The sequence below is a fragment of the Gorilla gorilla genome, chromosome 10 (genome assembly GCF_029281585.2).
Source record: "Gorilla gorilla gorilla isolate KB3781 chromosome 10, NHGRI_mGorGor1-v2.1_pri, whole genome shotgun sequence".
NCBI lineage: Eukaryota > Metazoa > Chordata > Mammalia > Primates > Hominidae > Gorilla > Gorilla gorilla.
Window position 1 is genome coordinate 50,153,577 of NC_073234.2, and position 25,317 is coordinate 50,178,893.

Below are 25,317 nucleotides of genomic sequence, written 5' to 3' on the forward strand. Positions count from 1 at the left end.
TTTATTTATTTATTTATTTAATTTATTATTATTTTTTTTTGAGATGGAGTTTTGCTCGTCGCCCAGGCTGTAGTGCAATGGCATTATCTCGGCTCACTACAACCTCCACCTCCCAGGTTCAAGCGATTCTCCTGCCTCAGCCTCCCAAGTAGGTGGGATTACAGGCATGAGCCACCACACTCAGCTAATTTTTGTATTTTTAGTAGAGACAGGGTTTCACCATGTTGGCCAGGCTGGTCTCGAACTCCTGACCTCAAGTGATCCACCCGCCTCGGCCTCCCAAAGTGCTGGGATTACAGGAGTAAGCCACCGCACCCAGCTATTTATTTATTTATTTTTGAGACGGAGCCACACTCTATGGCCCAGGCTGGAGCGCAGTGGCGTAATCTCGGCTCACTGAAACCTCTGCATCCCAGGTTCAAGCAGTTCTCCTGCCTCAGCCTCCCAAGTAGCTGGGACTACAGGTGCCCACCACCACACCCGACTAATTTTTGTATTTTTAGTAGAGATAGGGTTTTGCCATGTTGGCCAGGCTGGTCTCAAACTCCTGACCTCAGGTTATCCACCCACCTCCGTCTCCCAAAGTGCTGGGATTACAGGCATGAGCCATCACACCTGGCCCTTTTTAAAGTTATAACCACTCACAGAGAGAGTGTAACATGAAGGTTAGATGCCAAGACTGTGGGGTTACCGCTCTCATGCTGGGTGACCCTGGACTAGCCATTTAATTTTTCTAAGCCTCAGTTTCCTTATCTATGAGATGAATTGAATAAGGATACCTTTCTTGTAGGGGTGAGTGAAGATGAAATGACATAATAAACCTAATGCACCTAGTCAGGCCCTGGCACTTAGGAAGAGCTCAGTAAATATGAGCCTATCATTATTGTTAATTTTTATTTATTTATTTATTTTTTGAAACAGGGTCTCACTCTATTGCTCAGGCTGGAGTGCAGTGATGCGATCTTGGCTCACTGCATCCTCTACCTTCTAGGCTCAATGGATCCTCTTGCCTCAGCCTCCCCAGTAGCTGGGACTACAGGGGCACACCACCACAGTCAGCTAATTTTTTTGTACAGGTGAGGTTTTGCCATGTTGCCCAGGTTGGTCTTGAACTCCTCGGCTCAAGCAATCCACCTGCCTCAGCCTCCCAGAGTGCCAGGAGTAGAGGTGTGAGCCACCACATCCAGCCATATTAGCTATTATTTTTTGCTGTGTGTGTGTGCAGTTTCCATTGGCAGGGAGGCATCACCGTAGGCAAATCCCAGCTAAGAGAATCAGGAACTAGCTGCTAATTTATATATATTTGTTACTTATTCAAGAGTACAATTTTTTGGTAATTTATGAAGCATAATGATGAAACAATCACTCATGCACCCACTACTCCACTTACGTAAACTACTAAGAACTGTTGAGGCTGGGCGTGGTGGCTCTCGCCTGTAATCCCAGCACTTTGGGAGGTCGAGGTGGGCGGATCACAAGGTCAGGAGATCGAGACCATCCTGGCTAACATGGTGAAACCCCGTCTCTGCTAAAAATACAAAAAATTAGCTGGGCGTGGTGGCGGGCACCTGTAGTCCCAGCTACTCGGGAGGCTGAGGCAGGAGAATGGCATGAACCCAGGAGGCGGAGCTTGCAGTGAGCCAAGATTGCACCACTGCACTCCAGCCTGGGCGACAGAGTGAGACTCTGTCACAAAAAAAAAAAAAAAAAAAGAACTGTTGAAGCTATCTTTTTTTCTTTTTCTTTTTATTGTTTTGTTTTTGTTTTTGTTTTTTGTTTTGTTTTTTTTTGAGACAGAGTATCGCTCCTCTTGTTATCCAGGCAGAAGTGCAATGGCGTGATCTCAGCTCATTGCAACCTCTGCCTCCTGGGTTTAAGCTATTCTCCTGCCTCAGCCTCCTGAGTAGCTGGGATTACAGCCACATTCCACCACACCCGGCTAATTTTGTATTTTTAATAGAGATGGGGTTTCTCCATGTTGGTCAGGCTGGTCTCAAACTCCCGATCTCAGGTGATCTGCCCTCCTTAGCCTCCCAAAGTGCTGGGATTACAGGTGTGAGCCACCACGCCTAGCCTGAAGCTATTTTCTTTTCTTTTTTTTTTTTTTCTTTGTTACAGAGTCTCACTCTGTCTTCCAGGCTGGAGTGCAGTGGCCTGATCTCGGCTCACTGTGACCTCTGCCTGCTGGGTTCAAGAGATTCTCCTGCCTCAGCCTCCCAAGTAGCTGAGATTATAGGCATGCACCACCACTCCCGGCTAAGTTTTGTATTTTTAGTAGAGACTGGGTTTCTCCATGTTGGTCAGGCTGGTGTGAAACTCCTGACCTCATGTGATCCGCCCACCTCAGCCTCCCAAAGTGCTGGGATTACAGGTGTGAGCCACGGTGCCCGGCCACGCTGAAGCTATTTTCTAGTTCCTACCCTCACCTATTCCCCTGCCTCTCCTTAGATGTGGCCATCACTATAATTGTATTTATTTCATTCCTTTTGAAAGGACTTATGTAAAGTTGACCCTTAAACAATGTGAGGGTGATCCCCACACAGTTGAAGGTTCAAGTGTAACTTCTGACTCACCTAAAACTTTATTACTAACAGCCTACTGTTGATCCGAAACCTTACTGATAACATAGTCAATGGACATATATTTTATGTTTTATGTATTATATATTGTATTCTTACAATAAAGTAGGCTAGAGAAAAGAAAATATTTTTAAAATCACAAGGAAGAGAAAATATACTTACTATTCATTAAATGGAAATGGATCATCAAAAAGGTCTTTCCTCCTCATCTTCACATTGAGTAGGCTGAAGAGGAGGAGGAAGAGGAGGGGTTGGTCTTAATGTCTCAGGAGTGTCAGAGGTGAAAGACAATCCATGAATATTAGAAGATATCAACAAACAACAAAAATGAAAAATTAAAAAAAAAAAGAAAACCCACAAATAAGTAGACCTGTGCAGTTCAAACCTGTGTTGTTGAAAGGTCAACTGCACACTTTCCTAAATGATAATTGCTTAATTTTACTGGCTTTTGAGCTTTATAAGGTGATATTACACAGTATGAGGACTTCTGAATTTCCCCCCCAATTCTAAGATTGATTTGTTCATGCAGTTCAGTATAGCTTTATTCATTTTCACTGCTCAATAATATTATATTCCAGTCTAATTTATCCATTCTTTTGCTGGTGGAGAATTTTTTTATTCCATTTTGTTACCAAAAAGAGTGCTGCCATCAACATTCTCATACAAGTCTCCTGGTATGTATGTAGAAGAGTTTCTCTAGGGTATATATGTAGAAAGGAGTTGCTGAATCACAAAATAATTTTCAGGATAATTTTTAAAGAGTTCTGCTTGATCCTGACCACTCTGTCCTGAGTCTCAGTTTCCTCATATTGAAAAACAAAACAAAAACTTCTATGAAGATTAAATGATATGATGTATTTGATTTATTTATTTTTAATAGAGACAGTGTCTTGCTCTGTTGTCCAGGCTGGGTGCAAAGGCCCAGTCATGGTTCACTGTAGCCTCGAACTCCCGGGCTCAAACCATCCTCCCACCTCAGCCTCTTGAGTAGCTGGGACTACAGGTGCACACCACCATGCCTAATTTTTAAATTTCTTGTAGAGAAGGGGGTCTCACTATATTGCCTAGGCTGATCTTTAACTCCTGGGCTCAAGTGATCCTCCTGCCTCAGCCTCCCAAAATGCTGAGATTACAGGTATGAACCATGGTGCCAGGCCAAGACAATGTATTTTAAAGTGCTATTAAGGCCGGACACGGTGGCTGACACAGTGGCTCATACCTGTAATTCCAGCACTTTGAGAGGCAGAGGCAGGCAGATCTCATGAGGTCAGGAGTTCAAGACCAGCCTGGCCAACATGGAAACCCCGTCTCAACTAAAAATATAAAAATTAGCCAGGCATGGTGGTGTGTGCCTGTAGTCCCAGCTACTCGGGAGGCTGAGGCAGGAAAATTGCTTGAACCCAGAAGGCGGAGGTTGCAGTGAGCCGAGATCACGTCACTGCACTGCAGCCTGGGCGACAGAGGGAGACTCCGTCTCATAAATAAATAAATGCTATTAAAACCATAACAGTCTGGGTACCGTGGCTCATGCCATGGTAATCCCAGTACTTTGGGGGGCTGAGGTGGGAGGATCGCTTGAGCCCAGGAGTTTGACACTCACTTGGGCAACATAGTAAGATTCCATTTCTACTAAAAATAAAAAATTAGCTGAGTGTCGTGGTGTATGCCTTTAGTCCCAGCTACTTGGAAGGCTTAGGTAGGAGAATTGCTTGAGCCTGGGAGGTGCAAGCTGCAATGAGCTGTGATCATGCCACTGCATTCCAGCCTGGGCAACAGAGTGAGACCCTGTCTCAAAAAAACCAAAACCAAAACTTAAAAAAAGAAAACATGGCCGGGCACTGTGGCTCATGCCTGTAATCCCAGTACTTTGGGAGACCGAGGTGGGCAGATCAAGAGATCAAGACCATCCTGGCCAACATGGTGAAACCCTGTCTCTACTAAAAATACAAAAATTAGCTGAGCGTGGTGGCACGCGCCTGTAGTCCCAGCTACTTGGGAGGCCGAGGCATGAGAATCGCTTGAACCCAGGAGGCAGAGGTTGCAGTGAGCCAAGATCGCACCACTGACTACAGCCTGGCAACACAGCGCGACTCCGTCTCAAAGGGCATAGTGGTGTGCACCTGTAGTCCCAGCTACTTGGGAGGCAGAGGCAAGAAGATTGCTTGAGCCCAGGAGTTTAAGGTTACAGTGAGCTATGGTCAGGCCACTGCACTCCAGACTGGGTGACAGAGGGAGACCCTATCTCTAAAAGAAACAAAAAAATCCCAAGCCCATAACATACTATACAATGTAAATTAATGTTATTAAAATAGGATAACAAAATCAACCCAATCTTAACAGAGAAGCAGAAGTGTACTACCAGTGGGAGACTGGAGCTAACATTTATTGAATCATTACTATTTTTGTGGCATTTTGGTACCTTATTTAATACTCACAACAGGCTGGGCGCGGTGGCTCACGCTTGTAATCCCAGCATTTTGGGAGGCCGAGGCGGGCGGATCACGAGGTCAGGAGATCAAGACCACGGTGAAACCCCATCTCTACTAAAAATATTTTAAAAATTAGCTGGGCATGGTGGCGGGCGCCTGTAATCCCAGCTACTCGGAGAGGCTGAGGCAGGAGAATGGTGTGAACCCGGGAGGCGGAGCTTGCAGTGAGCTGAGATCGCGCCACTGCACTCCAGCACTCCAGCCTGGGTGACAGAGTGAGACTCCGTCTCAAAAAAAAAAATACTCACAACAATTTTTGGGGGAGGTATTATTTTCACTAATTTATGCATTAAAATACTGAGGCTCAGAGATGTAAAGTTACTTGCCTGAGATTACACAGCTAGAGATGGAGCTGTTGGTCAAACAAGGCATGACTCTATCTAAGAGAGGTTTAAAAATACCCTAAGTACAATGCTGGTTTACAAAGGATTTTGACCACCGGGCACGGTGGCTCACGCCTGTAATCCCAGCACTTTGGGAGGCTGCGCCAGGTGTATCATTTGAGGTCAGTTCAGAACCAGCCTGGCCAACATGGTGAAACCCCGTCGCTACTAAAAATACAAAAATTAGCCGGGTGTGGTGGTACACACCTGTAATCCCAGCTACTCGGGAGGCTGAGGCAGGAGAATTGCTTGAACCTGGGAGGTGGAAGTTGCAGTGAGCTGAGATTGCGCCACTGCACTCCAGCCTGTTCGAGAGACCAAGACTCTATCTCAAAAACAAAAACAAAACCCAAAAACTTTGAGCCCTCAGATCTCCATGTGACATCTCTCTTTTTGTCTATGAGCCCAGGACCCATTCCTTTACCCACAGTCGCACATTTTGAGATAGAACTGGCTCATGGGAAGAAAAGATGGCTTAAAGAGATACTGAATATCTCCAGAATGAGCTAAGACTTTGATCCTAGGGCTTACCAAGGTAAGACGGCAGGTTTAAGCCTGGAGCCCTCAGAGAGATGCCTGTGGCTGAAACACCCCATACCAGCACAATATGTTGCCATCTTCATGTCAACTTCTCTCTTTTTCTTGGTTCTCTTATTCCTTTTTAAATTCAATAAACATGTTTAAAAGTCCTGTTGAAAGCAGGAACTATAGTAGGAGATATTTAGAACGCAAGCCTGAAAAAGACCTATTCCTTATTCTTTAGATCAATCTAGTGAGAGAGGCAGATATATACAAAAGTATAAGTCAAGGCAGATTTTTAAAAATTCAGCAACGGAATACAACAATGAACCAAGACTTTCACATAAAGGCAATGTCTTGTAACGAAAAATGCCAGGCTTTGGAATCAGCTCTGAAGCTGGCATGTCAATTTAGCTCCGGCCAATTTAAGGGCTTAGCCTTGGTTTCTTACTGATAAAATAAGAGTCATTAAATTTAGCTTTATAATTCTAATTCCAAGATCGCTTTGAGGACTACTCATAGTGTAATAAAGTTGCTAGCAATAGTTGATACTTAATAAACAATGGCCATTATTACTCAATCCTCAAAGGAGGAAGGTGGAGCAGATAAAGTTACTCCCACTCCCGTTTACAAACGAGGAAGCTAAATCTGTGACATTAAGCAATTGTTCTGAAGACACCAAAGTAGTAAATGAAGACGCCAGCCTAAACTCTGATTTTCAGATCTTTTAAATTCCAACACCCCATACCAGCACAACAACCTTTTTAAAAACCACTGTTTTTTTTTTTTTTTTTTTTTTTGAGACGGAGTTTCACTCTTGTTGCCCAGGCTGGAGTGCAATGGCGCGATCTCGGCTCACTGCAACTTCCGCCTCCTGGGTTCAAGAGATTCTCCTGCCTCAGCCTCCCGAGTAGCTGGGATTACAGGCCCACGCCACCACACCTAGCTAATTTTTGTATTTTTAGTAGAGACGGGGTTTCTCCATGTTGGTCAGGCTGGTCTTGAACTCCCGACCTCAGGTGATCCGCCCGCCTCGGCCTCCCAAAGTGCTGGGATTACAGGCGTGAGCCACCGCGCCCGGCCTAAAAACCACATTTTTACTGATCTCATGCTTTTCTGTTCAAATGCATTAGAGAGGATGCCAAAGATAAAATGAATATACAGGGAAGTGGGACTTATGCAGGGTCTTGACCTCCGGAGAGGTGAGTTTAAGGAGACAGGAGGATGGGCAGGAGCAAGCGCACACACGTAAGGAGCGTTTGGGAAGCCGTCAAGAGTCCGCCAGGGGTGGAGTGGGTTCATAAGGCTAGAAGAAGGGCTCCTTCCATGGCTCAGGGTGACGACTTGATGGGTAGCGAATACCAGAACTCCGGTAACTACACGGACACACGTTTAAACCCGGACACTTGCACGCCGGGTCCTCCCCGTGATCGCCCAGCCCATCTCGGGGGCAGAGCCATGGCGCAGCCCGCCTATCATCGCTGCCGAGACTGACGCGGTCTCTTCTTTATAGGCGAACGACAGCGTGACGTCATGTTCGCCGGGCAGGCGAGGAAAGAGGACGCCATGATTGGTTGGCGCTGGGGCGGCGGACGGTGGAAGGGCCTGGCGAGTCTAGGTTTTACGCCTGTGCTGGACTTTCTCCTTCCATGTTTCCAGGCCGTGGGGGGCTACAGAGGGCGAGAAGTCGGCTCAGCAGAAACCTGGATTTGGTTCTAAGCCGTGGGGTTGAGAAGGGGTGACCGGAAGTGATCGTGGGACTGACCGGAAGCGAGGCCTGGAGGGGAAAGAGAGAGCGAGCCCTGGGAGGGAGGGGGCCTCCAGCAGAAAGGGGCGGGGGAAAAGGTGCAAAAGCAGCGTGGGAGCGCCGGGCTGGCTTCCTGCGGCTGCTGCTGGTCTGACTGGGAAGCAGCAAGCCACCACTACGAACTCTCAAGAGGAGTGGGAGTGCGGGAGTCCAGAGCTGCCTCTGGGAAGTCTGCAGTAGTTGAGCAAAGGGGTCCTCACGTTCCTGAGAGCTGGGCAGGGGGGATTTTGGAACCTGGGGCAGCCAAGAACGAGCAGCCAAGGGTACGGGAGATTAGTTGTGCACAGAGCAGTGCTGGTCGGGCTTGGGGGTGGCTGGTGGGCACTGCGTGGGAAACCTTGGTTTGTAGTTTTCTTGGTTTGCGTTACTCCTGTTGGGTAGAATTACCCTCCGCGGCTTTGTACAAGACACGGTGTCTCCTGGGGCAAGGAAGGAGCCAGGATGGCCTGGGCTCTGAAGCTGCCTCTGGCCGACGAAGTGATTGAATCCGGGTTGGTGCAGGACTTTGATGCTAGCCTGTCCGGGATCGGCCAGGAACTGGGTGCTGGTGCCTATAGCATGAGGTGAGTGAGATTTTCCCAGACCCTACACCTGAATAACAAAGGCGGATAGACACTAAGAAAAGGGGTTGAGTGGGAAGGAGGTGTATAGAGTTTTAAAAAGCTGTTTACGATTGGGGAAAAGGGACTTGTTCTTTTGTCGCTTTGAGTAGTTAGTGTTGTGGAAGAAATGGAAAAAGCGATTGTAGGCGATATGAAGCCTGTGCAGAATCAGTGGAAGAAGGAAGTGGTCCCTGATTAGTAACCAGATGAATGTTGAGAGGCTTTTCTGCCAATGTAGGAGACTTGGGGACTGATGGTGTATGTGTGGGTAAGTCTGACGTTGTGTGAAGAAGGGTTACATATAGCATAGGAATGGTATCTAGGAAGTTGGGAAATTGGGAGCTGGTGCTTAATGATGAATATTGGTTCGTTTCTTGTTGGAAAGATATGGAAGTCCTTGATGAAGAAGTCCGTACAGCTCTATCTTACCACTAGCTTGCTTTAAGACTTTACTTAATTCTGGGATTTCTGACTTTTAAGACATAAGCTGTGAAATGAAAAAGTGACGAAGAAAACTTAAGATGCTTCTGGATCTTTATGTATCAAGCCAGTTGTTGATAACAGATGAAAAATCTCCTTTCGGCCGGGTGCGGTGGCTCACACCTGTAATCCCAGCGCTTTGGGAGGCTAAGGCGGGCGGATCACTTGAGCTCAGGAGTTCGAGACCATCGTGGCCAACGTGGTGAAACCCCGTCTCTACTAAAAATACAAAAATTAGCCGGGTGTGGTGGCGCGGGCCTGTAATCCCAGCCACTTGGGAGGCTGAGGCAGGAGAATCGCTTGAACCCGGGAGGCGGAGGTTGCAGTGAGCAGAGATGGTGTCATTGCACTCCAGCCTGGGCAACAAAGTGAGACTCCATTTGAAAAACAAAACAAAACAAAACAAAAACCCCTTTGAAAGCAACATTATTGCCTATATAACTTTTTGCATGCATTGGCTGCTTCATTCCTCCAGTTTAGTTTATTTCATTTATAGATGTGTAAGAATCCTGTATGGAAATGTTGAAACAGCTGCATCTTAGGGGTAGGTGGACTATAATTTGGTTTCCTAATGCATTATTAAGACTTAATGTAAATAAGTGAGTCAAGAAACTAGAACTTAACATTTTCATTGGGTTTATGAGTTCATAGGGGAAAGATGCTTTTTAGGGGGAAAGTAGATGCATTTTTCATTCTGATAATGAGATCTTTTAAGAGTTATATAAAGTTCCTTTATTCCTGCCAATTCAAAGTAGACTTTCCTCACTGAAGTAAAATTATGAGTTAGAATTTAATACTTCAGGCCGGGCATGGTGGCTCACGCCTGTAATCCCAGCACTTTGGTAGGCTGAGGTGGGCGGATCATGAGGTCAGGAGTTCGAGACCAGCCTGGCCAACATGGTGAAACCCCGTCTCTATTAAAAATTCAAAAAATTAGATGGGTGTGGTGGCGCGCACCTGTAATCCCAGCTACTTGGGAGGCTGAGGCAGGAGAATTGCTTGAACCGGGAGGTGGAGGTTGCAGTGAGCAGAGATCGCACCATTGCACTCCAGCTTAGGCAACAAGAGCAAAACTCCGTCTCAAAAAAAAAGGGGGGAGAGAATTTAATACTTCAGCATCTTCAGGAATCTTTACTTAGAATAATAAAGACTATTATTCTAAATAATAATCATGCCTGTAATCCCAGCACTTTGGGGGGTGGAGACTGGAGGATCTCTTGAAGCCAGGAGTTCAAGACCCGCTCTCCACAAATAAATCAACAAATAAATTACCCAGGCCTGGTGGCATGTTCCTGTAGCCCCAGCTACTCCGGAGACTGAGGTGGGAGGATTGCTTGAGCCCAGGAGTTGAGTCTGCAGTGAGTTGTGATTGCACCACTGTACTCCAGCCTGGTGACAGAGTGAGACCTCATCTCTTAAAATTAAAAAAAAAAAAAAAAAAAGATTTTAAAAATTAAGAAAAATTGGAAAAAAATACTATCGTTATATAAATATTTTAGTGATTTTCAGGGAAACTTGAGTTCCATATGTTCTATCACGTAGTGTTCTTAGTCATGAGAAATTTAACTTTGGTTTTACCTATCCTTGTTTATATAAGTCTGAGCATAAAAATAGAGGTTAATTTGGTCTGAAAGTAAGTGCCCTGACCCTGAACTTACACATGAGCATCTGACATAATATTTGACAATTTTTTATGCTGTTACTTGTGTAAAGATATTCACAGCAAAAAGTTTGATTTTGTTTAGGTTACCAGAGGTTAGGCTGGAAATAATTAAATATAACTGTATTCATTATAAAAATAGTTAACATCTCCAGCAAACATTTGTTAATCTACTAGGTGCAATACCATATGCTCTTGATACTATGCCATCTTACATTTAATTAAGAGTGCTTTACAAATCATACTCTCTGTTTTTCACAGACATTAGAATGGCTTGCATATTTACACATTTAGTTTTTTCAACATCAAAATCAAATGCACAAGTTTTCAAACATCACTTTGAGTTCTTGAGAGCATAGTGTGCCAACATTTTAAGTACTTTCTTCTTTTCTTTTTGAGATGGGTCCTGTTCTGTCACTCAGGCTGGGGTGCAGTGGCACCATCTCGGCTCAGTACAACTTCCATCTCCCAGGCTCAAGTGATCCTCTCACTTCAGCCTTCCGAGTAGCTGAGACTATAGGCATATAACACTATGCCTGGCTTTTTTTTTTTTCATCCTCTTTTTCATGTTTTAGGTACTTGTCACTATTCTCTTGACTTTTTTTTTTTCTTTTTGAGATGGAGTCTCGCTCTGTTGCCCAGGCTGGAGTTCAGTGGTGCGATCTCAGCTCACTGCAACCTCTGTCTCCCGGGTTCAAGCGATTCTCCTGCCTCAGCCTCCCGAGTAGCTGGGACTACAGGCGCACGCCATCATGCCCGGCTAATTTTTGTAATTTTAGTAGAGATGGGGTTTCACCATATTGGCCAGGCTGGTCTTGAACTCCTGACCTCAGGTGATCCACCCGTCTCGGCCTCCCAAAGTGCTGGGGGATTATAGGCGTGAGCCACTGCACCCAGCTCTCTTGACTCATACACATTTAATCTATTCTATTAATTTGTGTTAATTAGATATTGGTCTTCAAATTTTAGTATTCATAAGAGTCACCTGGACAGCTTATTAAAAATACACTTGGGGGCCAGGTGTGGTGGCTCACGCCTGTAATCCAAACACTTTGGGAGACTGAGGCGGGTGGATCCCCTGAGGTCAGGAGTTTAAGACCAGCCTGGCCAACGTGGTGAAACCCTGTCTCTACCAACAATACAAAAATTAGTTGGGCGTGGTGGTGCATGCCTGTAATCCCAGCTACTTGGGAGGCTGAGGCAGGAGACTCGCATGAACCCGGGAGGCGGAGGTTGCAGTGAGCTGAGACTGTGCCACCGCACTACAGCCTGGGCAATAGAGTCAGACTGCGTCTCAAAAAAAAATGAAATAAAAATAAAAATACAGTTGGGGATAGGCATGGTGGCTCGTGCCTGTAATCCCAGCACTTTGGGAGGCCAAGGTGGGAGGACTGCTTGAGCTCAAGAGTTTTCATCAGCCTGGGCAACATAGGGAGACCCTGTCTCTACTAAAAATAAAAAAATTAGCTGAATATGGTGGTGCCTGCCCCTAGTCCCAGCTACTCCAGAGGCTGAGATGGGAGGATCGTTTGAGCCCAGGAGGTCAAGGCTGCAGTGAGCTGTGATTGTGCCTCTGCACTCCAGCTTGGGTGACAGGGTGAGACCCTGTCTCAAAAAAACAAAAACCAAACCAAAACAAAACACCAGTTTACAGGGTCCCATCTCCAGTGATTGGGGCACAGACTAGAAATCTGATTATTTATTCATTAGAGTTGGGATCTTGCTTTGTTGCCAAGGCTGGAGTGTGGTGGCTCAATCACAGCTCACTGCTGCCTCGAATTCCTGAGCTCAAGCAGTCCTCCCAAGTAGCTGTCCCCTAGGCTGGAGTGCAGCTGGGGGTACAGTCATGAGATACCATGTCTGGCTGATTTTTAAATTTTTTGCAGAGACAGGGTCTCCCTATGTTGACCAGGCTGTTCTGGAACTCCTGGGCTCAAACAGTCCTTCCCCCTTGGCCTCCCAAAGTGCCGGGATTATAGGTGTGAGCCACTGTGTCCAGCCCTGATTTTTATTTTTTTAATTTTAATTTTGTCTTATTATTTATGTTTTTGGAGGCGACATCTCACTCTTGTCACCCAAGCTAGAGTGCAGTGGCGTGATTGTAGCTCATTGCAGCCTCAAACTCCTGGGCTCAAGTGATCTTCCTGCTGTAGCCTCCTGACTAGCTAGGACTACAGGGTCACACCACCACACCTGGCCAGTTTTTCTACTTTTTGTAGAGACTAGATCTTGCTGTGTTGCTCAGGCTGATCTCTAACTCCCGACCTTAAGAGATCCTCCCACCTTGGCCTCCCAAATTGCTGTAATTACACATGTCAGCCACGGTTCCCAGGCCTATTTCTCCTTTTAATAAGACCTTGGATCTTAGTGTGCCACCCTCCAGCAATAATCTTTGCCAACTGGTTCTAAGAGTCAATCAGGCCAGGCATGGTGGTGCACACCTGTAATCCCAGCACTTTGGGAGGCTGAGGCGGGCAGATCACCTTGAGGTCAGGAGTTCAAGACCAGCCTGGCCAACATGGTAAAACCCTGTCTCTACTGAAAATACAAAAATTAGCTGGGCATGATGGTGCACACCTGTAATCTCAGCTACTCGGGAGGCTGAGGCAAGAGAATGACTTGAACCTGGGAGGCGGAGGTTGCAGTGAGCCAAGATCAAGCCACTGCACTCCAGCCTAGGGGACAAAAGCGAGACTGTCTCAAAAAAAAAAAAAATGTCAATCAGTCTGACGTTCTACATCTTTATTAGGGAAAATACTCTTTGACAAGCAATTTGTTTTATAAAATATCTTCTCTGACACATTTGTTTTACCCTAGTTTATTTTCTGTTGCATCTTATAATGGTTTCATCTTCAAATCTATTAATTTGTATTTTATAAAGAGTCATCTTAATTAGATTTATTTAATCCTTATCAGTGGTCCTTTTATTATTCTTTTTTTCTTATATTTTTATTGTGGCACAAACTTTATACTAAAAGGAAAAGGAGATTCATTGTGAATACATGATAAGTGAAGGAGCCAGTCACAAAAGACCACATACATATGATTCCATTTCTATGACATTTCTAGAATGGGCAGATCTGTAGAGAAGATAGATTAGTGGTTGACTAGAACTATGGAGGAGGAGGGAATGGAGAGGGACTACTAGTGGGAATGGAGTTTCTTTTCAGGGTGTTAAAAATGTTCTAAAATTGTTTGTGATGATGGTTGTGATATCAAACTAGGTTCGTCCTGCCCACGTGCAGCAAGCCAATCACTATGATGATGGGTTTTGCAAAAGAGACAAGATTTTATTCATAGGGCTGCTGAATGAGGAGACAGGAGAGCAAATCCCAAATCTGGCACCCTGAAAATAGGGCTTGGCGGTATTTGTGGGGTAGGACGCAGGGTGGTCTAAAGCATGGGGAAAGGTGATTGGCAGGTAGGAAAGGTGAGGTAATCAAGGTTTCTGCATAAGCGTAATTGAGCTACATTGCTCTTCATAGGCCATGTGCAGAAAATGGCAGTGTTAACATGATCTAAGTGTGGAGTTTTTGTCCCTCTGACATGAAAAGGTCACTTTTTGGGCACTCATGCAGGTCCAGTTGAGGGATTGGTGGTCTCAACTGGGTAAGAGCTGTCCCCTAATTCCTGAAAAACAACTTTAAGCATCTGTTAATATAGTGACCCACAGTCAGAGATGTCATCTTTTTTTTCTTTCCTTTTTTTTTCTTTTGAGGCAGGGTCATGCTATGTTGCCCAGGCTGTTCACAGATGTTAACTTTTATTTATTTATTATTTATTATTATTATTATTATTTGAGATGGAGTTTTCGATCTTGTTGCCCAGGCTGGAGTGCAATGGCATGGTCTCAGCTCACTGCAACTGCCTCCCAGCTTCAAGCGATTCTCCTGCCTCAGCCTCCCAAGTAGCTGGGATTACAGGCACATACCACCACACCCAGCTAATTTTTGTATTTTTAGTACAGACGGGGTTTCACCATGTTACCTAGGCAGGTCTCAAACTCCTGACCTCAGGTGATCCACCTGCCTTGGCCTCCCAAAGTGCTGGGATTACAGATGTGAGCCACCATGCCTGGCCAACTTTTTTGTTTGTTTGTTTAAGATGGGGTCTCACTCTGTTGCCCAGGCTGGAGTGCAGTGGCATGTTCATGGCTCACTGCAGCTTCGAACTCCTGGGGATCAAGCAGTCCTGCCTCAGCCTCCTGAGTAGCTGGGACTACAGGCATGTGCCACCATGCCCTACTCAGAGTTTTTCATAAATGCCATTTTAGTGTTAAATAAGTTTCCTTCTATTCCTAGTTTGCTGAATATGTGTGTATGTGTGTGTTTATTGTGGTAAAATACACATAATATAAAATTCTATCATTTTAACCCTTTAAAAATGTCCAGATCAGTGTAATTAAGTACATTTACGTTGTTGTACAACTGTCACCATGATCTGTCTCCAGAACTTTTTCATCCCAAAGTGAAATGCTGTACCTATTAAACACTAACTTCCCATCTCCCCCCACTCCAGCCTCTGGCAACCACCATTCTACTTTCTGTGTCTATGAATTTGACTACTCTAAAAACCTCATATACGTGGGATCATATATTTGTCCTTTTGTGACTGACTTATTCACTTAGCATAATGTCTTTGAACTTTTGCTGAGTGTTTTTTTTTTAATCTTAAAAGGGTATTGAATTTTTTTAAATATCTTTTCTGTGTCTATTGAGATGATAATGTGGTGTATCACATTGATTGATTTCCTTATGTTGAACCACTCTTGCATTCCTGGGATAAATGTTGGTCATGGTATATAATCTTTTTAATGTACTGTTGGATCCAGTTTGCAGTTTGCTGTTATTTTCTTGAGGATTTTTGTTTCTATATTCATACGGGCTATTGGTTTATAGTTTTCTTATCATATCTTTTTTTTAAGAGACCAAGTCTCCCTATGTTGCCCAGGCTGGTCTTGAACTCCTGGACTCAAGGGATCTTCCTGCCTCAGCCTCCCAAAGTGCTAGGATTACAGGTGTGAGCCACCATGCCCAGCCTGAATTTTATCGTATCTTTTTCTGGCTTTGGTGTCAGGGTGATGTTGGCCTCATAGAACGTTAGGAAGTGTTCCATTCTTTTCTGTTTTTTTGAAGGAGTTCAAGTAGGATTGGTGTTAATTCTTTGAATATTTGGTAGAATTTGCCAATGCAGCCATGTGATACTGGACTTTTCTTTGTTGGGAGGTTTTTGTTTATCAATTCAATCTCTTATTATAGGTTTGTTGAGACTTTTAATTTTTTCTGAGTCAGTTTTGGTACTTTAATGTTTCTAAAAATTTGTCTGTTTTATCTAAATTATCTGATATGCTGGTTTATAGTCATTCACAGTATTCTCTTATAATCCTTTCATTTATATAAAATTAGTAGTAATATCCCCAGTTTCATTTCGGATTTTATTTATTTTCATTTCATCTTCTTTCTTTTTCTCCCAGTCAGTCTGGCAAGAGTTTGTTAATTACTTTTTTTTTTTTTTTTTTTTTTTGAGATGGAGTCTTGCTGTGTCACCCAGGCTGGAGTGCAGTGGCATGATCTCAGCTTACTGCAACCTCCACCTCCCAGGTTCAAGCAATTCGCCTGCCTCAGCCTCTCCAGTAGCTGGGATTACAGGTGCCTGCCACCGTGCCCAGCTAATTTTTTTATTTTTAGTAGAGACAGGGTTTCACCATGTTGACCAGGCTGGTCTTGAACTCCTGACCTTGTGATCTGCCCGCCTCGGCCTCCCAAAGTGCTGGGATTACAGGCGTGAGCCACCATGCCTGGCCAAGAGTTTGTAAATTCTGTTGATCTTTTTAAATAACAAATTTTTGGTTTTGTTGATTCTACTATTTTTATTCTTCTTGGTTTTTGTGGTTGTTGTTGTTTGTTTGTTTTTGAGAGATGGGGCCGTGCTCTGTTACCCAGGCTGGAATGATGCAGTGGTGTGATCATATGCACTGCAACCTCAAACTGCTGGGCTCGAGTGATCCTCCTACCTCAGCCTCCTGAGTAACTGAGACTACAGGCATGCATCACCAAACCCAGCTAATTTTTTTTTTAATTTCATAGAGATGGGGTCTCACTGTCTTGTCCAGGCCTTGAACTCCTGGCCTCAAGCGATCCTCCTGCCTCAGCCTCCCAAAGTGCTGGGATTACAGGTGTGAGGTACCGCACCTGCCTTATTTTTATTCTTTATTTCACTTATCTCTGCTCTAAACATTATTGTTCCCTCCCTTTGGTTGGGTCCAGTTTGTGCTTCTTTTTCTAGTTCCTTAAGGTCTGAAGTTAGAGTATTGACTTAAGGTCTTTCTTTTTTTTATCTCTGTTTTTATTTTTATTTTTTGTAGAGATGGGGGTTTCACTATGGTGCCCAGGCTTGTCTTGAGCTCATGGGCTCAAGCGATCCTCCCACCTCAGCTTCCCAAAGTGTTGGGATTAAAGGCATGAGCCACCATACCCTGCCTTCTTTCTAATATTTTATTATTATTATTATTTATTTATTTATTTATTTTTTGAGACAGAGTCTCGTTCTGTTGCCCAGGCTGAAGTGCAGTGGCACAATCTTGGCTCACTGCAACCTCTGCCTCCCAGGTTCAAGCGATTCTCCTGCCTCAGCCTCCCAAGTAGCTGGGATTACAGACATACACCACCACGCTCAGCTAATTTTTGTATTTTTAGTAGAGACAGGGTTTTGCCACATTGGTCAGGCTGGTCTTGAACTCCCAACTTCAGGTGATCTGTCCGCCTTGGCCTCCCAAAGTGCTGGGATTATAGGCGTGAGCCACCGCGCCCGGCCTTATTACTATTATTTTTTGAGACAGGGTCTTGCTCTGTTGCCCAGGCTGGGGTGCAGTGGCATCATCACAGCTTTCACTTACCAGATTCAGGCAATCCTCCCACCTCAGTCTCCCAAGTAGCTGGGACCATAGGCTCGTGCCACCATGCCTAGCTAATTTTTGTATCTTTTGAAGAGACAGGGTTTCATCATGTTGCTCAGGCTGGTCTCAAATTCCTGGGATCAAGTGATCCTCCTGCCTTGGCTTCTCAAAGTGCTGAGGTTACAAGCATGAGCCACCATACCCAGCCCTGAAATGTTTAAAATATGGAATGCTTCACAAATTTGCATGTCATCCTTGCTCAGAGGCCATGCTAATCTTCTCTGAATCATTCCAACTTTAGTATATGTGCTGCTGAAGTGAGCATTAAACAACACACTTAAACACCAAATGAATAAAAAGAGGAAATCATTAGGGAGATGAGAAAATATATTGAGACAAATTAAAAGGAAAACATACATACCAAAACTCATGGGATGTAGTAAAAACTCAGAGGGAAATTTAGGGTTGTAAATGCTTCAGTGAACTGTGATTGTGCCACTGCACTCCAGCCTGGGTGACAGAGTGAGACCCAACCACAAAAAAAATCAGGATTTCGTTCAAGAGCTCTTGTACGTCATGGGGACTATAGTTAAAACGATATATTGTATACTTGAACATTGCTAAGAGAGTAGAGTTGATTTTAAGTGTTTTCACCACAAAAAAGAGAAGCATATGAGGTAATGCATGTATTAATTAGGTTGGTTTAGCCATTGATACATTTGATGGTACCCCAGTAGGCCCCATGGCTCTTTCCTTTTTCTTTTCTTTTCTTTTTTTTTTTTTTGAGATGGAGTCTAGCTCTATCACCCAGGCTTGAGTGCAGTGGCGCCATTTTGGCTCACTGCAACCTCCACCTCCTGGGTTCAGGCAAGTCTCCTGCGTCAGCCTCCTGCGTAGCGGGGACTACAGCCATGGGCTACCACGCCCGGCTAATTTTTGTATTTTTAGTACAAATGGGGATTTGCCATGTTGGCCAGGCTGGTCTCGAACTCCTGACCTCAGGTGATCCACCCGCCTCAGCCTCCCAAAGTGCTGGGATTACAGGTGTGAGCCACTGTGCCCAGCCTCTGTTCCTTTTTCTTTGTTCGTTTTTTTTTCCTGCTCCTTAGCTTAAGTAATTTCAATTCTATCGTCATGTTCATTGATTCTTTCTTCTGCCTGTTCAACTCTGCTGTTGAATCCTTTAGCGAAATCTTTATTTTGGCTCTTGTATCTTTATGTCCAGAATTGCAATTTGATTCATTTTTATATTTTAAAAATATTTTTATTGATATTCCTTACTTGTTTATACATTGTTCTCCTGATTTCCTTTAGTTTTTTTTTGTTTGTTTGTTTTTGTTTTTCACGGTTTCCTTCAACTCTCTGAGCATATTTAAGACAGTTAAAATCTTTGTCTAGTAGGTCCATTGTCTGGGCTTGCTATGGGGTGGTTTCTGTCAATTTCTTTTTTTTTTTTTTTGGTATGGAGTCTTGCTGTCTCCCAGGCTGGAGTGCAGTGGTGCGAATAAAAAAAATTATTATTATTATTATTATTATTTTTTTTTTTTTGAGACAGAGTCTCACTCTGTTGCCTGGGCTGGAGTACAGTGGCATGATCTTGGCTCACCGCAACCTCTGCCTCCCGGGTTCAAGCTATTCTCCTGTCTCAGCCTCCTGAATAGCTGGGATTACAGGCATGCACCACCATGCCCGGCTAATTTTTTGTATTTTTAGTAGACATGGGGTTTCACCGTGTTAGCCAGGATGGTCTCGATCTCCTGACCTCGTGATCCACCCACCTCGGCCTCCCAAAGTGCTGGGATTACAGGCGTGAGCCACTGTGCCCAGCCAATTTCTTTTTTTTTTCCTGCGAATGGGCCATATAGTCCTGTTTCTTTGTTTGCTTTGCAAATTTTTGTTGGGAAGTGGACATTTTGTGTGTTGTAATATGGTAACTCTGAAAGTCAGATTCCACTGCCTCCCTAGGGATTACTGTTGTTACTTATGAAAGCTGCATTTGTTTAGTGACTTTTCCAAACTGCCTTTGCAAAGAGTGTACATCTGGTTGCATGCGGTCACTGAAGTCTCTGTTCTTTTATCTCTGTGGTCTTTCAATGACTTGACAGAGAGTTCCTTAAATGCTTAGATCCAATAAGAAAAGAAAACAGAAAGAAAAAAAGAGTGTTCTCTCCCTTTAAGTTCACTTGTCTAGTGCCACTAGGTAGGCAACTTCAGTCGGGGGTGTGCATGTGTGAAACAGTGGCCAGCGCTCTGGCAGCTCCTCAGCAATCAAAAGTAGTGAACGAAACACATAACTTCAATTTTTGGAGGACAAAGCCCCTATTTCCTGCCCTAGCACCAGCAAGCTGCAGCAGGAACTGCCATCCCAACAGTTGGGTACCACAGGGATGGGAGCTAGAGAATGATAAGATGCTATTCCAAATGCCAAAATTCACTAAAATTTACCAACTTTTTTCTTCATTAAGCACTCTTCTGGACACTGCAAGTGTTTCATTAGACCCCAGAGTCCTAAAATATCACCTCAAGCAGTTCTTGCCATCTCAATAGTTATTTTGGTGAAGGTACTAACTCCTGAAGTTCCTACTCTGTCATCTTCCATGACCTATGTCCTTAATTTTCAGCACCCATTTAGTTGATCCAAGCCTCCTTCTCAGTGTATGCACGCACGCACACTCATCCAATCTGTTCTCTACACAGAAAGAACCCTTTGTAAGTGCCAGTGCGTATGTTTTTTTCACTTAAAAGATAATTTCATTCTCAACATGGAAAAAGCGGAGTAAAAAAAAAAAATTCACAGCCGGGCGCGGTGGCTCACGCCTATAATCCCAGCACTTTGGGAGGCCAAGGCAGGTGGATCACGAGGTCAGGAGTTTGAAACCAGCTTGGCCAACAGGGCGAAACCTCATCTCTGCTAAAGATACAAAAAATTAGCTGGGCATGGTGGTGGGCACCTGTAATCCCAGCCACTCGGGAGGCTGAGGCAGGAGAATCACTTGAATCCTGGAGGCGGAGGTTGCAGTGAGCGTAAATTGTGCCAATGCACTCCAGCCTGGGTGACAGGACCAGACTCCGTCTCAAAAAAAAAAAAAAAAATTTCAGAGAGGATTCTGGGAAGTTGATAAAGTAGGAGGTACCAGAAATCTGTCTCCCCACCACCAAGATAACAGTTGCTTTGGCAGAATCTGTCTGATGCATCTCCTTTGGAACTCTGGAGTTTATTGAAATCTTACAACTGTGAGGAATTAACTGCAATTTACCATCCAATCCTGGATGGTAAATTTTGGTTAATTTCAGTCAGTTTCAGCACTTAGCACAATAGCAGCTGCCCATCCACATCCCTCAGCCCCATGGCAGGCAGCTGTGCACATGTTCCTGGAGCAGCTTGCATGTAGTTTGTGGAACCTAAGGTGGGCAGAAAGGACCATCTCTTCCAAATATCAGGAATCTGGATCAAGTGCAGTGGCTGGTGCCTGTAATCCCAGCACTTTGGGAGGCTGAGGCGAGAGGATTGCTTGAGCCTGGGAGTTTGAGGCCAGCCTGGGCAACATAGTGATACCCTGTCTCTAAAAACAAACCCAAATTTCAGAAATCTGTGCTCTGGTCGGAATTGCTGCTTCTGGCCAGGCGCGGTGGCTCACGCCTGCAATCCCAGCGCTTTGGGAGGCTGAGGTGGGTGGATCACCTGAGGTCAGGAGTTCGAGACCAGCCTGGCCAACATGGTGAAACCCCGTCTCTACTAAAAATACAAAAATTAGCTGGGCGTGGTGGTGGGTGCCTGTAATCCCAGCTACTTGGGCGGCTGAGGCATGAGAATCGCTTGAACCTGGGAGGCGGGAGTTTGCAGTGAGCCAAGATCACGCCATTGCACTCCAGCCTGGGTGACAGAGCGAGACTCGGTCTCAAAAAAAATAAAAAATAAATTAAAAATAAAAGAAAGAATTGCTGGTTTTGATCACAGAGTTGCAAAGAGGCAGTGGTTATTGTTGCATCTCACCACTTTGTTGCAAGTTCCCTCACTACCGCCACTGAAGTGATGTCCAGTAGATTTCTTTTTTTTTTCTTTTTTTTTTTTTTTTGAGACAGAGTCTCACAGTGATGCCCAGGCTGGAGTGCAGTGGCATGATCTTGGCTCACTGCAACCTCCGCCTCCTGAGTTCAAGCGTTTCCCCTGCCTCAGCCTCCCGAGTAGCTGTGATTAAAGGCACCTACCACCACGCCTGGCTAATTTTTTTTTTTTTTTTTTTGTATTTTTAGTAGAGAGAGGGTTTCACCATGTTGGCCAGGCTGGTCTCGAACTCCTGACCTTGTGATTCTCCCGCCTTGGCCTCCCAAAGTGCTGTGATTACAGGCTTGAGCCACCGCACCTGGCTGATGTCCAGGAGATTTAAAGGACTGGCACCATACTCCCCGTCTCCATTTTTTTTTCTTTTTTCCCTTTTGAGAGCCAGATATTGATGACTAGGGGCTGGGTGTGGTGGGTCACGCCTGTAATCTCAGCACTTTGGGAGGCCAAGGCTGGTGGATCACTTGAGGTCAGGAGTTTGAGACCAGCCTGGCTAACATGGTGAGACCCTGTCTTTACTAAAAATATAAAAATCAGCTGGGCATGGTGGCTCATGCCTGTAGTCCCAGCTACTCGGGAGGCCGAGGCAGGAGAATCACATGAACCTGGGAGGCAGAGGTTGCAGTGAGCCGAGATCGTGCCACTGCACTCCAGCCTGGGCGACAGAGCAAGACTCTATCTTAAAAAACAAACAAACAAAAAAACAGATACTGATGACTAGGATGATCAAAAGGAACCAAATAGATGGGAGAAATTAAGAAGTTATTATGTATGCCCAGGGGTGGGCAGAAGGCTCAGTAAAGTCATGTACTGCATAATGATGTTTTGGTCAGTGACAGACCGCATAGATAACAGTGGTCCTATAAGATTATAATGGAGGCCAGGCATGGTGGCTTATACCTGTAATACCAGTGCTTTAGGAATGGGGGGGCTCTCTTAAGGTCAGAGTTCAAGACCGGCCTGGGCAACATAGCAAGACCTCGTCTCTACAAAAAATAATAAAAGAAGGAAAATTAGCTGGGCATGGTGGTATATGCCTATAGTCCTAGCTACTCAGGAGGCTGAGGTGAGAGGATTGCTTGAGCCCAGGAGTTTGAGGCTGCAGTGAGCTATGATTGTGCCACATCACTCCAGCCTTGGTGACAGAACAAGACTCTGTTTCTAAAAAAAAAAATTAAGATTATAGTGGAAAAAAAAATTAAAATAGGTCAGGTGCAGTGGTTTATGCCTGTAATCCCAGCACTTTGGGAGTTCAAAGTGGGAGGATCACCTGAGGTCAGGAGTTCGAGACCAGCGTGGCCAACATGGCAAAATCCTGTCTGTACTAAAAATACAAAAATTAGTACACGCCTATGATCCCAGCTACTTGGGAGGCTGAGGCAGGAGAATCGCCTGAACCCAGGAGGCAGGCGGTGGTTGCAGTGAGCCAAGATCATGCCACTGTACTCCAGCCTGGGCAATAGAGCGAGACTCTGTCTCAAAAAAAAAAAAAAAGAAAAGAAAAAACTCAAATTACTGAAATACTAAAGATAAAAATGAAAGTGGGAATATTACCCTCAATTCCACAGAAATGGAAAGGGTAGGCTGGGCATGGCAGCTCACATGTGTAATCTCTATGCTTTTGAAGGCTGAAATGGGAGTATCACTTGAGCCCACGAGCTCAAATCAGCCTGGACAACATACTGAGACCCTGTCTATACAGAAAAATAACACATGCCTGTAGTCCTAGCTACTCGGAAGGCTGAGGCAGAAGGATTGCTTTAGTCCAGGAATTCAAGGCTGCAGTTAACCATGATTGTTCCATGGCATTCTACCTAGGGTGACAGAGCCTGTCTCTTAAAAAGAGAGATCATGGGCCGGGCACAGTGGCTCACGCCTGTAATCCCAGCACTTTGGGAGGCTGAGGTGGGCGGATCACTTGAGGTCAGGAGTTTGAGACCAGCCTGGCCAACATAGTGAAACCCCGTCTCTGCTAAAAATACAAATAAGAAAATTAGCCGGCCGTAGTGGCACATGCCTGTAATCCTAGCTACTTAGGAGGCTGAGGCAGGAGAATCACTTGAACCTGGGAGGTAGAGGTTGTAGTGAGCTGAGATTGCACCATTGCACTCCAGCCTGGGCAACAAGAGTGAAACTCTATCTCAAAAAAAAAAAAAAAAAAAAGAAAAAAAAAGAGAGATTATAATAGAGTACGATAAGCAATTGTAGGCTGGTCTGGAGATAGTGAATTGTCTTAATTGATTGTTGACAGTCACAGATAGAACTTGTTCTACTCTTTCCCCTATCCTTACTACTGCACTTGACTAGTTTTTTGGGGAAAAAGATTAATAAACCAATTGTACGCCAACAAATTGGGTAACCTAGATGAAATGGTCACATCCTAGAAACACAAAACCTACCAAGACTAAACTACTAAGAAATAGAAAATGTAAATAGTCTCATAACTCATAGGGAGATTGCATTTGTAATCGAAAATGTCCCAACAAACAAATCTCTGGACCTGATGACTTCGCTGGTGAATTCTATCAACATTTCAAGAAGAACTAACACCAATCCATCTCAGACTTTTCAAAACATTGAAGAGGAAAGAACACTCACTAATTCATTCTGTGAAGTCAGCATTATGTTTGACATAGTTTGGATATGTGTCCCTCCAAATCACAAGTTGAGATTTGATCTGCAGTGTTGGAGGTGGGTGGGGCCTAGTGGGAAGTGTTTGGGTCATGGGGGTTTATCCCTCAGGAATGACTTGGTGTGGTCCCTATGGTAATGAGTGCATTTTTGCTCTATTAGTTTACTCAAGAGCTGGTTGTTTAAGTGTGGCACCTCCCCCCCTCTTGCTTCCTCTGTTGCCATGTGACATACCTGCTCTTCCTTCACCTTCTGCCATGATTGAAAGTTTCCTGAGGTACTTATCAGAAGCAGATACTGGCACCATGCTTCTTGTACAGCCTGTAGAACCATAAGCCAAATAAACCTCTTTACTTTGTAAATTACCCAGCCTCAGATATTCCTTTATAGCAATGCAAAATGGATGAATAGTCTTGATGCCAAAGCCCTACAAAGATGCTATAAGAAATCTATGGACTAATAGTTCTTTCTTTCTTTTTTTTTTTTTGAGACAAAAAGAGTCTCACTCTATCACTGAGGCTGGAGTGCAGTGGTGCAATCTTGGCTCACTGCAGCCTGGGCCTCCTGGGTTCAAATGAATCTCGTGCCAAAGCCTCCCAAGTAGTTGGGATTACAGGCATTTGCCACCATGCCCAGCTAATTTTTAAATTTTTAGTGGAGACGGACGGGGCTTTGCCATGTTGGCCAGGCTGGTCTCAAACTCCTGGCCTTAAGTGATCCACCCTCCTTGGCCTCCCAAAGTGCTGGCTTTACAGGTGTGAGCCACTGTGCCTGGCCTATAGACTAACATTTCTTAGAAACATTGATGTAAAAATCATCAACAAAATACCAGCAAACCAGATTTAACAGCATATTAAAAGGATTATACACCATGACCAATAAGCACATGAAAAGATACTCAACATTGCTAATTAGGGAAATGCAAGTCAAAACTCCAAGATGCTACCTCACACTCATTAGGATGGCTGCTATCAAGAACAGCAGAAAATAATTGTTGGGAAGGACATGGAAAAATTGGAACCATTGTACACTGTTGTTAGTCGTGTCAAATGGCATAGCCTATGTGAAAAACTGGTGGTTCTTCCAAAAATTAAAAATAAAATTACCATATGTATCAGGATTTTCCAGAGAGACAAAACCAATAGGATATAGATGGATGGATGGGTGAATGAGAGGGGATTTGTTAGGGGAATTGGCTTACTCAATTAT

The 25,317-nt window shown here is 44.5% G+C and overlaps 1 protein-coding gene and 1 non-coding gene across 16 annotated transcripts in view; one reads left to right on the plus strand and one right to left on the minus strand.

Annotated features, from left to right (window-relative positions):
- The first annotated feature begins 7,500 nt into the window (after nt 1-7,500).
- Nucleotides 7,501-25,317, plus strand: part of TFCP2 (transcription factor CP2) — a 77,005-nt gene continuing 59,188 nt past the window's right edge. For 10 of the 15 annotated variants that reach the window (XM_055357215.2, XM_055357216.2, XM_055357217.2 and 7 more), the window contains exon 1: nt 7,517-8,340. In XM_055357215.2, the coding sequence (XP_055213190.1) occupies nt 8,219-8,340 (122 nt within the window). In that variant the 5' untranslated portion in view covers nt 7,517-8,218. Of the gene's footprint in view, nt 8,341-25,317 lie in introns of all 15 variants that reach the window. The other 5 variants (XM_031000885.3, XM_055357218.2, XM_031000887.3 and 2 more) reach the window with 3 other exon arrangements.
- Nucleotides 17,633-17,739, minus strand: LOC115930246 (U6 spliceosomal RNA). The gene has a single exon (XR_004066899.1). It is a non-coding gene; the product is annotated as a U6 spliceosomal RNA (small nuclear RNA).